The sequence below is a fragment of the Pelobates fuscus genome, chromosome 5 (genome assembly GCF_036172605.1).
Source record: "Pelobates fuscus isolate aPelFus1 chromosome 5, aPelFus1.pri, whole genome shotgun sequence".
Lineage (NCBI taxonomy): Eukaryota > Metazoa > Chordata > Amphibia > Anura > Pelobatidae > Pelobates > Pelobates fuscus.
In genome coordinates, this window is record NC_086321.1 from 266153161 (window position 1) to 266168218 (window position 15058).

At 41.7% G+C, this 15058-nt stretch overlaps 1 protein-coding gene across 1 annotated transcript in view; it reads right to left on the reverse strand.

The window, feature by feature from the left end:
* Positions 1-8131: 8131 nt before the first annotated feature.
* The window catches only part of PLPPR1 (phospholipid phosphatase related 1), a 191250-nt gene continuing 184323 nt past the window's right edge, over positions 8132-15058 (reverse strand). Inside the window, exon 8 of the mRNA XM_063457253.1 lies at positions 8132-9423. Coding sequence (XP_063313323.1) covers positions 9391-9423 — 33 coding nt within the window. The 3' untranslated portion in view covers positions 8132-9390. The remainder of the gene's footprint in view (positions 9424-15058) is intronic.

The window sequence follows — 15058 nt, forward strand, 5'->3', positions numbered from 1 at the left end:
GAGAGCAGGTAAGCGAGAGACAAGCCGAGTCCAGGGTAATAGAGGTAAGCGAGGTATAACAAACAAGCCGGGTCAAAACAAAAGAGACAGAATATAACAAGAGCACTGAGTGACTAGACAAGCTAGAACCACGACAGGGCAATGAACAAATGTAGAAAGCCCTACTTTATACCCTGGTTCCAGATAGGTAATCACGCCCCCGACGAGTCCTCATTCGTGCTCAGGACTTGATTGACAGGTCGGGACGGGTTGTCGTCATGACGTCGGCTACTGAGTGCCGCGTCATAAAAGGAAGTGGATACCTCGCGGCCGGCGTGTAAAGGACCGGGAGAACCGCGAGGAATGAGTGATTTAACCCTTTTGGGAGGAAGAACGTCCAAGTGTCTCACCTCCTCGGAGGTAGAGACGACAGGTACCCTGACACACACACACACACAGACATACACTCACTCACAGACACACACTCACTCACAGACACACAGCCACAATCACTCACAGACACACAGACACTCTCACACAGACACTCTCACACAGACACTCTCACACAGACACTCTCACACAGACACTCTCACACAGACACTCTCACACAGACACTCTCACACAGACACTCTCACACAGACACTCTCACACAGACACTCACACACACAGACACTCACACAGACACTCACACAGACACTCACACACACAGACACTCACACACACAGACACTCACACACACAGACACTCACACACACACACACACACACACACAGACACACACTCACTCACAGACACACACTCACTCACAGACACACATCCACAATCACTCACAGACACACAGACACTCTCACACAGACACATACACACATACACTCACTCACGCACACACTCACTCACGCAGAGACACATACTCACAGACACATACACACAGACACTCACACACACTCACACACAGACACTCACACACAGACACACACACACAGACACACACACTCACTCACAGACACACAGACACTCTCACACAGACACATACACACAGACACTCACTCACACACACACACTCTAACACAGACACTCACACACACACACACTCACTCACAGACACACAGACACTCTCACACACACACACACACTCTAACACAGACACACACACACACAGACAGACACTCTCACACACAGACACATCACATACATTCACAAATTATTTTAATAAATAAATAATATCCACCCAGCCTCCCTACCTGGAGAGCTGGTGTGGATCATTCCCTGGGGTCCAGTGGGGCTGCTGGGCGGCAGTGCTGCGATCAGGCGCGGCGAGGGAGCTCTAACCTCTCTGCTCTGCTCCCTCGCGGGCTGTCTGCTGATGCCGCGGGAGCCGGAATATGACGTCATCGCCTGCACAAACTGGTAGATGGATATTTTTTTTGGCGCACTGGTTTCTTTTTTTTTCTTTAAAGTGCATCGGTTATTATGGATTTTTATTTGGCCCAATGAAAATGTCAGTAAATAAAGGCGCAGAAAATTCGACCAATTAAAGGTGTACATACAAATTACCCCACATAAGAAATATATATACACACTACTGTAATTGGATAAACTGTATTAAGATCATTAAAGGGGAGTGTAACGGCACCCCCAGGCATAAAAATGGTTAAACCGCCGTTTAGTAGATCTTCCCCTTCCAGAGACACAGGCACAGCTACTGCAGAACCCCAAACTCCCGAACAGGATACCAAGTAGCACTCCAAACTCCCGAATTGGAACCTCACGAATAGCTACTAGCAGCTGAACAGGAAAAGCACCCAAGCGGCTTATACTCCTGGCAATCGGTCTCTAACAGCACACAGTAAATCCCTCCAAGAACGAGACAAAACTCCGTGTTGAGGGTCAAGCAGTGAACAGACAGAGCTGTGGGTTTATTGTTCTTATATACACATTAGTACCACCCACAGGGTTTTGGAAAACAACCAATAAACACGTACAATGCACTCAGACACTCCCACACAAAATCCTACCCTCTGCCTGTGATACAATTACCTTACACAATGGGTAATGTAATTATCACAGACAGAGAAATACAGTTTTTCCACATTATTCATAACTTTAAAAGTATGCATCACATTCACATAAAATTTTCAGAATAATTTTTTTCACAACATTTTCAGAATCAGCATACTCCAAATAAAAACATACATCAAAATCATACACATTGGTCCAGTGGTTCAAAAGATAGATCGTAGTCCTTTGTGACCAAATGAAGCATGACTTTTCTGCCCAAAACCAGTTCCACGGAGTCTTCTATCCTGGAGATAATTGGGAAGTAATCCAATTATCTCCAAGGACAGAGGCAAAACTCCATTAAGCACATGGCAGTAAAAAGACAGTAAAATAAAATACACAAGGTTACATTTATTACATAAAATACAGACATGCAACATATCCCCAGATAGCTTAGGTCTGAGCACACATTATTACTGAATGGCGCTCAGACCACACACATACAGTTCAATTGCCATGGAGTCAAAGTCTTTCCCATAGTCTTTCATTATACGAATGGGCTTCACGGCATAGCTATCTGGGGTATCACCGCTCAAACAGGTCAAGCACCGAATGACCCGCTTTCATGTCTTTGCAGGGGAAAATCAAGCGTTTCAACATGGGACCATAGTCTTAAGGCAGCAGGCGGGCAACCAGGCTCCTCCAATGCACAGTGGTGAGATTGGTCTCGTCACAGGGAGGGCCTAAAGGACACTTATAATGGAAGATTCAGAGGACGATCATTACAGCTGACTGAGGAAGCTCTATTGAGAGTGATACGCATATTGGCCATTTTAAAGGACTTTTATTAAGGACTTTTACCATTTATTTATTTTTATTATTGTATATCAATAAATTTGTTATTTTACTCAAGATATCCTGTTCAAGTCCTTTTTGGAGCCTCTAGGAATCTTCATATGGGCAGTGCCATCCCAATTTAAATTGGCACCCCATCTATACACCTTAGAGCCGGGACCCATAGGCTCAGGACCAGGTGAGCACCCATTTATTATTTTACATCCGTGTTTTTATCGCTACAGTCTACACATTGGTTCGTTCTCCTTTTATGTTTTATTTATGGGAACTACTCCAAGCCGAAGCGGAAGGGTGGTGCTACCATAAAAAGCACACAAGTCTCAATACGGAGCCAGGTTTTTTATATACAGGCTCCTTGAAATGTGAGTGCACAGTTTACTACGATATTATCATTTCTGTATTGTAATTTTAAATACCATCTGCACTATATTGTATCTTTTTCTATTTTTTTTGGCATGTACTTCATATTGTACTATTGAATCAAGTCACGCTTGGTAAGCTTTATATTTGTTTGAGCGCTACACTTATAGGTGTAGGTCTTTGTCACTTATACTGCACTGTATTTTATAGGTCTTTCAGCTAAATTATGCCCCTATTTGCTATAACGCGAGTAGGGGCATGTCTAGTAAACAGTGGCTGCTCACTGTAACCCCCGAAAAAACATTCCCCCCCTCAACCCCCACCCCAAATGGCGGGTGGGGGCTCTAAAGAAGAATATGGGGGGGGGTGAGTGGGGACCCTAAGTTAGAATGGGGGGACCTATTGTTCTCCCCCCGGCCTTCACCCCTGAGTGGCGGGTGGGGGCCCTAAATATCAATAAGGGGGGACCTATTGTCCTCCCCCAGCCCCCACCACTGAGCGGCGGGTAGGGGCCCTAAATTAGAATAAGGGGGGGACCTATTGTCCCCCCCCGCGGACCCTACCCCTGAGTGGCGGGTGGAGACCCTAAATTTAGAGTAAGGGGGGACCTATTGTCCTCTTCCCGGCCCCCACCCCTGAGCAGTGGGTGGGGGCCCTAAGTTAGAATAAGGAGGGAGACCTATTGTCCCCCCCTTTGCCCCCACCCCTGAGCGGCGTGTGGGGGCCCTAAATATCAAAAAGGGTGGGGACCTATTGTCCTCCCCCAGGCCCCCACCACTGAGCAGTGGATGGAGGTCCTCCCCCCCGGCCCCCAACCCTGAGCGGCGGGTGGGGGCCCTAAATATCAATAAGGGGGGGACCTATTGTCCCCCCCCTGTCCCCCACCCCTGAGCGGTGGGTGGGGGCCCTAAGTTAGAATAAGGGGGGACCTGAAAAGCGGGTGGGGGCCCTAACTAAAAAATTAACCCCCCCAGACCCCTAGTTACCCCCCTCCCAAAACAAAATAACCCCTACCTACCCCCCTCAACCTAAAAATAATGAGGGGGGGCATTAACCATTAAGTACCTGTTAAAAAAAATAATAACTTTCCATTTGATGTCCAAAAAAGGCCAAATAAAAATAATCTACATTTACCTGTCACAGCACTCTGATTGGTTAGCTTGAAATCCAGCCAATCAGAGTGCTATGTGTCATTTTACATAGCGTGGGAAAGTTCTTTGGAATTTTCCCATGCTGTGTAATTTGACTCATAACTCTCTGATTGGTTACTTTCAATCCACCAATCAGAGTGTTATGAGTCAAATTACACAGTGTGGGAAAATTCCAAAGACCTTTCTCATGCTATGTAAAAACACAGAGAACTCTGATTAGCTGGATTTCAAGCTAACCAATCAGAGTGTTCTGTGTCATTTTATACAGCGTGGGAAAATTCCAAATAACTTTCCCATGCTGTGTAAAATGACACAGAGCACTCTGATTGGCTTAAACCAACCAATCAGAGTGTTCTTATCCTAATTGCAGGGCGGGGCAAGGCTTTATAAGCCGTCCCCTGCCCTGCAGAGCTCAGTCTGCGCGGAGCCCTCCATGAAGATGGATATTTTTTTGGCGCACTGGTTTCTTTTTTTTTTTTTAAAGTGCGTTGGTTATTATGGATTTTTATTTGGCCTTTATTGGGGCTGAAAAAATAAGATTTTAGAAGAAAGAAGACATCAAATGGTAAGTTTTTTATTTTTTTTAATAGGTATCTAGTTAATGGTCCCCCTCATTATTTTTAGGGTGAGGGGGGTAGGTAGGGGTTATTTTTTTTGGAGGGGGTGACTAGGGGTTTGGGGACCCCTAAACACCTGGGGGGTTACATTTTAATTTAGGGCCCCCACCCACCACTCAGGGGTGTGGGCAAGGGGGAGGACAATAGGCCCACCTTGTTCTAACTTAGGGCCCCCAACCACTGCTTAGGGGTGGGGGCCGTGGGGAGGACAATATTCTAACTTAGGGCCCCCTTATTCTAACTTAGGGCCCCCACCCACCGCTCAGTGGTGGGGGCAAGGGGGAGGACAATAGGTCCCCCCTTATTTTAATTTAGGGCCCCCACCCACCGCTCAGGGGTGGGGGCCGAGGGTGAGTACAATAGGTCCCCCGCCTTATTCTAATTTAGGGCCCCGTCCCACTGCTCAGGGGTGGGGGCCAGGGGGAGGACAATATGCCCCCCTTATTGATATTTAGGGCCTCCACCCACCGCTCAGGGGTGGGAGCCAGGGGGAAGGACAATTATTATTCTTTAGGGCCCTCACCCGCCTCTCAGGTGTGGGGGCCGGGGGGAGGAAAATAGAACATAGAATTTTTAATTTTTTTTGTGTTGTTTTGTTTTTTACAGTGATACATGTCACTGTTTACTAGACATGCCCCTACTCGCGGTATAGCGAGTAGTTGCATAATTGACTAATACTACATATTTTTTACTTAATATTAGCACATTTGGCTGAAAGACCAATTTATTTCTTTCAGCCTTTTGGTAGATAACTCCCTAATACCGTGGGAATTAGGTAGTTATCTACTAAGTGGCTGCAAGAAAAGTCCGCAAGTCCTGAAATTCCAAAATGCTGAAGTCCCAAAATTCCGAAATTCCGAAGTGCCAAAGTGCCGAAGTTCCAAAGTCGACGAAGTTCCAATGTGTCGAAGTGTCGAAGTGCCGAAGTTCCAAAGTGCTGAACCGAACCAAAGTGCTGAAGTCCCGAATTGCCGAAGTCCCAAATTGCGGAATGCCGAACTGAACCGAAAATTTTCCCCATGCACATCCCTAATAACTTGTATGCATAACGCAAGCTAACCAAGAGTTTCACTATTAACATATATATATTTCTCACTATGCATGTCTGAAAATCGCCAATCATCACCTAGCATCCACACCTGGACACACTACTCTAGCATATTGTCTTACGATTTTCTTTTAAAAATGTGACATAACGTGGCGATAATGCATGTATATGCCTTACATTTTTGTGCAAATTCTGTGTCAATATCTCATCCTGTATTGCTGTTGTAGCTTTGCAGGTTGCATCTGTATTATCAAGCACGACAAAAAATAAAGAATTAAAATGTATATATTGACACAAATATTAAAATGCACCAAATATGCATGCATTTAACCCTCCCCCTCTCCCGAACTCAATGCAAAAATAGAGAACAATAATGAAAGCCATAACTACACTAAAAAAGCTCTAGAAAACAACATTAAATTGAAAATGTATTAGGGATTATCTTGCTCAGGAAGGAGAAAGGAGGTAATGCCAGCAAACCTGTAGAAGGTTAATTAAAAAGCCATGCAGAATAAACCAATCTTAAGGTTAGTTAACCAGAATGAATAAAGAAGCTCATAAATGCAATTTTTACAAGGAAAGAGGACATCTGGAAGCCTGCTGCTCTTCCATCCCAGAAAGATCGTAAAGACCAAAACTCCTAGGGAAGAATCTGCCCTTAGACTTGTGCATTAGTTTTCAAATGAATTGTAATTGGTCCAAATTTAAGGTGATCGGCAGGGTTGAGTTGTCATGTAACCAAGTCACAAAACAGCTGAACTGGAGAGTAGATTAACCATACTGCTTTATTTTTGATTCCGAGTTCTGCCCTTGTTAAAGGTTTACTCCAATTACCATGACCAATTGAAGGGATCATGGTTCTTGTAATTTGTATTTGCAGTGTTTCGCTATGAATGCTCTACATACGGAGATAAAATCTTTTGCTGCCAAGGTTGTAACTCTACCTTAGGCACCATCATGAAATGGAATCTGTAGTGTTAGGAATATAAAGTAGTATTTCTAACACAGTGATGCCCCTTAGTCTTCCCCTTCCTTGTGGCCATCTAGCACATAAAGGTTTAAATTACCCTTAAGTCACTGACCCGATTCCATTTCCTTCGATGATGAGTTGCACTCCTCCTCCGATGTCATCTGACAGGGGGGACCTAATGCAAGCACTTCATGCGCATTGGGCCTTCCCTATAGAAAAGCATTGAATCAATGTTTTCCTATGGGGATTTCACTGGCGCTGGATGTTCTCATGCAGAGTGTGAGGACATCCTGCATCATTTAGGGCAGTCAAAGTCCGTTAGACTCCAGGAAGTACCTTTGTGGCTGTCCGGTAAACAGCCACTAGAGGCAGTCTTAGTCCTGCAATGTCTCAAAAACCGCAATGTTTTACATTGTAGGAGTAAAGGGGACCGGCACACTGCACCCAGACCACTTCAATTAGATGAAGTGGTCTGGGTGTCTATAGTGTCCCTTCAAGGCATTATTAGCTGCCTAAAGCAAAAGATTCAGACTGGCAAATGTTAATCTGGACACCTGTTGGTGACAGATGACCAATGGCAGTATGCCCCTCCATGTTTTCTAAGTCCTCTGCTCCGCCTGTCATCCCTGACAGACATTGAGGGAAAGTGATGTCACTGGAGAATAATTATAAAAGAAAAATCTCAGACACTCACTCTAATAAATAAGGCATATTTATCCGACACTACAACATTTTGACCTGTACCCAGGTCTTTATCAAGTTTGATACTTGATCTTATGGGATATGCTGACATGCTCAGTTAGCACCCTGTTGTTTTTATGATTGAGTGCAGTCCCTCTTTTCTCTTTTAAAACTGGAGAATAATTAGGCTGCCAGGAGAACTTGGCCTTAGCAAAGGATTACATTAAGTTTTTGCTTTATTCTGAAAAAACTAAAAGAATAAAAAATACATTTGACGAAGGAGCAGGAAAGTAAGGGATGTTCTTGCCAAAAACTGTTTTTTTATTAAATGACTCACCACTAACACGTGTGCAGAGAAATGATAGAGAGACAGAGAGACAGACAGAAAGACAGACAGACAGAAAGATAGATATGCATCATATTTTGTTATTTTACATGATGTTAAAAAAACAAAACATAAGGACATACTGAGTAAAACGTAACAGTTTATTGCTCAAAAACGTTTAAAATTGAAACATCACCAAATACTATTGGTTTTAACCAGGATTAAATACAGACATTTAAAAACACGCAAATAATATATCTTGGTATGTACAGTTCTGAAAATTAGCCAAACTGTTTGATGTTATCAACAAAATTAAATGTTCTTTGATGGAAAAGTTGACATGTTGAGTTTCTAGATGTCATTTAAAAAAAAAATATTTTTCTTGTTATTTATTTATGAAACAAGCAAATAGAAGCCTGACTTAAATGGTCACTGTGTTATGCACCTCAGTTATCAATCATTCTTTTAGTTTTATTAAATTATGTTATATCTTTATATAATCACAATCTTTCAGTCATGCTTGAAATTTGAAAAAAAATGTCAGCATCCTTTTTTAGGAGTAAAATTTTACAATATAGTAAGTAACCATTTTTTTTTAATTTTGTAAAGTTTAAGTGTCTTTTTTCATGTACAAATTGAATTCAATAAATTTACAAACAGAAAACCTTATTTGATCAAACTGTAATAGGAGAGAGCAATCTTAATGCTATAGCAAGCAAAACCCTTGATTTCAAAGCTCTGATAATAGCCAAAAATTGTAGCCAGAGGGTACTGAACATTCTCCCTATACAATATTTCATATGTTTATAAATACCGCATAAGCATATGCTAGTTAATGATTTTAACAATTTTAAATGCAAATATTTAAATTATTTATAGCTTGTAACTGCTCTGGTGAATTATTCACATAATGTTATGTAAAAGAGAATAAAAAAAAAAAAAAAACAACTGTTTATTTTCGCTCCTGTACACATTTCAAGTATAAAATTGTCCCGTTCATTTAAGAAATAAAAATCATAAATAATGAAATTGTATGATTGCATTTAATTTACACGGCAGTTCAATGTATATAAAATAATACAAAAATTGTATACAAACATTTTCACAAAACATCAACAGTTCAAAAGATGCTTTTTTTCATTTTTTTTTTTCATTCTTTTTTTTAGTGCACTGTATACCATAACAGGAGAAGCTCAGATTATGGCATAAACACAAGTTGTTGAAGATGACATTTAAAAAAGGCAAGCTACATCACTTCCTTGAACAAAAATATACAAAACATTAGCGTCTAACTAGATATAACATAATACTGGTGATCACAGTTTAACATTGAGCAACTGTGTTTTTTTTAAAGAGTTCCCATACTATAAGGTAATATAAAAAAGTTCCATTCTTCTGAGATTAGTTCAGGTGACTTCAGTCATAGAGGAAGAGTGATTCTGGAAGACAAAAACAAACATTTCACAATTACGCACAGCCAAAATTTTACACAATATATTGTAAAATAGACTACTTGCTTTCTTTCAATAAAGAAGATTTAAAATGGTTGCTGGAAATGTTTTGACTCAACCTATAAGGAAAATAAGGAAAATTACATGATTGTTATTCTCATAGTGATTTTCTCATTAAAATAGTATCAACAGCTGCCAAACCTATAACATTGTCTGCTTGATACTACTGCATAGAAGACCACAGTCCACAACTGTTGTCTTTCTTTAAACTTGTAAGAACTAAAGATTCACTCAGTAACTCATTTTGGCAATTATGTCATTTCCCAGATTGTATGGTCTCCTGCTTTCTGTTCCTTTGTGTCTTTTGTTGATTATTTTACCAGTACCAGCTGAACTATGATAATTTAGCTGTGTCTGTCTTTGATCTATATGGCGACTCATTGTTTCTATTTGCAGAGACACATTGCATTATGCATTAAATATATCCATAGGGCATACCATCAGTTACATTAGCCTTAAAATGCAATATTTTTTTTAATTTGTCACCTACCTAATTAATACCTAACAATAAAACTTTTTTGTACTACTGGAGTATTTAAAAGTCCATTTAGATTATTATCCCAACTCTTCCAGTGCCACAAAAACGGGGTTAACCTACTTTAATCCAACCATGAGATGGTTCCTTGCCAAAGCTCTGCTCGGCTCCCAGGAGATCATCACTACTGATGATCTCACAGCCAACCTAATGTTTCTCACTGAGAATCAGTGAATATGCATGGCAATCAATGCATCGTACCTGCAATGATTTTTATAGTGAGACATTTAATCCAATGGTTTCAGTATTGCCTTCTGCTTTGTATTGGGCCACAAAGCAATCAAGAAGAGCACCCTCCCATTCAGCCTATCATTCAGACAGCTGGGACAGTGCATTCCAGATGCTTCATAAAAGTGTGGATTTCTATTGAACTTAACACTTTTAGAAAATGAGAAAGAGAGGATACTCTGCTAACCCTTAAAGTACTTCAGCATGCTCTAGGGGTTTGGAGTATTTTTAAAAGGTCTTCTATACATAAAAAGAGAATGTTGATTTCACATAAACGATACATTATAAAAATGTCACAAGATACATTTCGAAAGGAGGGGGCGTGGCCAACTGCCGACAGAGATGGTCGCACACTAACTGAGCTCCGGGCATAACAGGCGGTGAATCAGCTTCAAAAGGGGTACCTTACGAAAATGGGTAACCCCAAACGCTCCCAAGACAGCCACTCCACAGCGGGGAAGACCCCTTTGTGGAAACCGGGCTCCCTAATACTGACCGCATACCCAGAAGCTGACCGCATACCCGAGAGCTCTGACTCCAACATGGCGCTAACGGCCTTGCTGCCTGAATCTGCACCACCCAGTCCTGCACCCTCAGAGAATTAATTGAGCTACATGGAGCCCGACATAAGGGAGATACTAAAATATCTCCCCTCCCATAAAGACCTGGCGGATATGCTGGGGAAGCTGGAAACTACATTTCAGATGAGGCTGGAGGGCCTGGAATCTGAAGTACATGTGGGCCATCGCATCCAGGACCTAGAGGAAGATAGAGACATGACACAAGTGCAATTACAGATACTTACCTCCAGGGTAGAATCCCAAGCTGCATGTCTATCACACTTACAGTGTTCCATGGGTGATGTGGATAAAAGGGGACGCAGAAACAACCTCGGGGTCAGGGGCATACCTGAATCTGCAGGAGAGGACGTGCTCACTACTCTGACAGAGCTGTTCAATTTAATCCTGGGCAAGGCCGTAGACACATCACTATTGTTTGATAGAGCGCAATGCTCACTTAAACCAAGAAATACAGCTGAGACACACTGATATTACACAATTTCACTGATAAAGAGAAGCTTATACGTGCTCAACAACACCTTCACTACTCTTCCACGGTCGTGAGGTTCAGATTTACCCAGATATATCGTGGCTGACTCTGTACACTAGACGATCCCTAAAACCAGTCAAAGACCAACTAAGGAGCTGCAACATTAAATATCGCTGGGCTTCCCATTCACCCTCATAGTGTCTCATAAAGGTTCAACCCACCCTATAGCCACACACCAGGATATACAACCATTCTAACAGGTGCTGGAACATAACACGGTTCAAGTTGTAGCAAAAAACAGCCACACCGTCAGAAGGGAAGAACACCTCTGAAGAAATGATGGACAGAGCCCACAGAACCCACTATATACTTCAAAACCTTTTTAGGCCTCACTAGATCCGGTGGTTAACCCTCTAAATACACAACAGGTCTCAATGAACATTCAGACCTTAACCGCATTCATCCTGGAGTACCAGTGATGGGCCCATAGCAAGTAATATAACACTTATTCTCTCTTATTGGGTTATTTTCCACTTTTTCATACTCCTTCAGTGAGGTTGACAACAAAAAATACATAAATAAAAATAATATACTGTTATTATACCCTGTACTTTCCCTCCCACACCATCCCTATCTACTAGGTCTGGGGGATTTGTTCAGAGACTGGGAGTTATAAATATTGCATAAATATTACCCTTAGGTACCTCGTTATCAACTGGTTACCACTTAAAGGATTTCCGCCTAAAAGCTCGCACTCATCTACAATCACTAGCTACTCATACAAAATTTTCCATCACATTACAACACTCATCGAAACACGCATAACCATCCCCCCACATTAAAACTACATTATTGGCCATAAGGTAGTTAACTGGCCCACGCACTTAAGTTAACTTAACCCCCGACTCACCTACTAGTGGTGTCGTAAAATTCCAATCTGTTCCCTGTAGACTCTGGTAAATCTTAGGGATCGACACCAGCATTTTTGGTACAATCCCAAATTCTCATAGCAGAAAAAAGAAAGATATCTGACTGTTTGCTATAATATTGTATATAGTTATTGCTATTGCTATACATTTGTTTTTTAAGCATACTGCAATGTACTGGCATCTCTCTCTTCTCAATCTCCAAACCCCAGATAGCCATCACCCCATCACCCCAGGTATAGGAGAGAAACTAATGCTTCAATCACAGAGCTACTCATGGCTGAGATAAGGGTAACATCAATAAACATAAGAGCCCTAAATTCTCCAGAGAGGTACTTACTGAACTTCAATGACGCCAAGCAGAGGTGGTCTTCCTCCAGGAGACCTGTTTCCGCAGGGATGCAGCACCCAACCTCAGGGACAGACATTACCCCATAGGTTACTTTGGTAACTACACCAGGTCTAAATCTAGGGGGGGGGGGTTGCGATCCTTGTGGGGACCAACTTGCCTTTCACATACGGGGACTATAGAATAGATGATGATGGCAGGTACCTATTTGTAAAGGACAACACAAAATACACACTCGAATAGACTGTGCAAACACAATATAAATAATAAATAAATAAACTTAACTTAACAACAGCTTCCCAACGGCAACTTTCCACATAGGTGCCAAAATAGAACAAATGGGTATACAAATCGGGGAAATCGCTGTCTGAACCTATAAAAAATTAATAAGACATAGTGAAGACTGTTACATATATAAAATAACAGACACGTTCTTGAGTGCACTCACAAGATGTAGGAAGGCAAATCGCTCTGAAATAGCCACCACCTACTCCTGTAGGGGGGTCACACTGAGAATACACTGGATCTTGTAGATATTAAAATCCGGAAACCAAAAGTAGAGCAGGAACAAAGTATGGTAGAAAAAAGTATTTATTCATAAATACAATAAAAGGCACTGGTCCAACGCGTTTCGTTCAAACAGAACTTCTTCAGGGACCTTTCAAGTTCAAAATAATAATACAGATACCATACATAAAAATTCCCGCTGTACCCTCCCTTATCCCACAGTCCCAATATATAAGGCAGCTACTAATCCCATTGGTGGTGTGGTGGGTGTGTTCGAACTTGGTTCCGGATTCCTCAATCACTTGCCGACTCACAGCTGATCGTCAAATTATTTTCCCGCTTCTCGGGTTTCCAAAGTGTCGCCGGAAGTGACGTCTGCGTTCCAAAATAACACTTCCGTGCGTTCCATCTATGATTTCACGTCCGCGTGAAAAGTGGTCCTCGTGAGTCCCTATAGTTATGCATGCACATGCGTGGTCGGCAGAAAGCCGAACTTAGACAAAAAATGATCAGTAACTTGCTATTAACATAGCCCATTGGAAAAAAAGAAAAAAAGTATCAATTTCAAATCATGAAAATTTATCAAATGCACTCATTGCTTCAAATTTAATTCATATAGTGTCTATTTTCGATATTTTTAAACCCTTTAATCCAAAACATATTGAAAAATATGTATAGTAATCATAAAATGCACTCTGAATAATCAGTAATACGTGAAAGAAAAATATACAATAAAACTAATAATAATTCCCATAAAATTAAACAAAAATACTCCATATAGCTCAGACGATAATTATAATACTACAAATATCTAATCATCAAGAAAACAAATCAAATCAATGTCCACATTTAACCCCTTCGGCTCCAGTGTCTGTAAACAGTGTATCCAATAGGTTTCTTTCTGTCGAAGTCGTTTTAACCTATCTCCTCCTCTCCAATGGGGGGGAATATATTCAATGCCCTTACACACAAAATCTTTAAAATTAAATGCAGGACATGACTGACAGTGTAATGGAACCGAGTGGGTTGTGAGACGTTTTTTGATATTATTCAAATGCTCCATGACTTTCAGCAATCTATTAGTGCGTCCCACATATTGCCTGCCGCACGGACACTGCAGTAAATATACTACAAAATCCGTGCGACAGCCAATCAGGGACTTAATGGGAAATGAAATCCCTGTGATGGTACTCTGAAACGAGTCAGAATCTAGTAAAGATGCCGTGCCACATGCCACACATCCTCTACAGCCTCTAAAACCCTTTATAATATTGCTAGGGATTGGTTTATTAATAGGTTTAATATAGCTTGGTGCTAGCATATTCTTCAAATTTTTGTTCTTCCTATGGGCTGGCCATGGCTGGGGGGCATCCCTGGTGCTCTGGCGGCGATACATCGACGATGTTATTATAATTTGGAAGGGAGATAGGATTTCTTTTGACTGTTTTTCTACGTATTTAAATGGTAACAACCTAAACCTGAAATTCACTCCAACATGGGAGAAGGAATCTATTAATTTTCTAGACTTAGTCCTGTTTAGTCAACAAGAAAAGATTCACACTAGGTGCTATTTCAAACCAACAGATGGCAACAGCTACGTTGTCAGGGTACCTGAGGCCTCTACCTCTAAGGGAGGTAGAGACTTGGTGGTGTATCCGTCCAGGCGAGCTGTTTCCTCCGTTCCTCGCGGTTCATCCAGTCACTTAAACACCGGCCGCGAGGAATCCACGTCCTTTTCTAGCAGGACGCTCAATACGTGACGTCATGACGCTAGCACGAGCAATCTGTCACTCAAGTGTCCGATATCCAATCGGTACTTGTCAGAGGCGTGATTTCCATCCAGAGCCAGGGTATTTAAGCTTACTCCTTACTTCAGCTCATTGCCCTGTCGTGGTTCTAGCTTGTCTAGTCACTCAGTGCTCTGGTATTCTAGTTTGCTCTTTTGGTTTTGACTCGGCTCGTTGTACT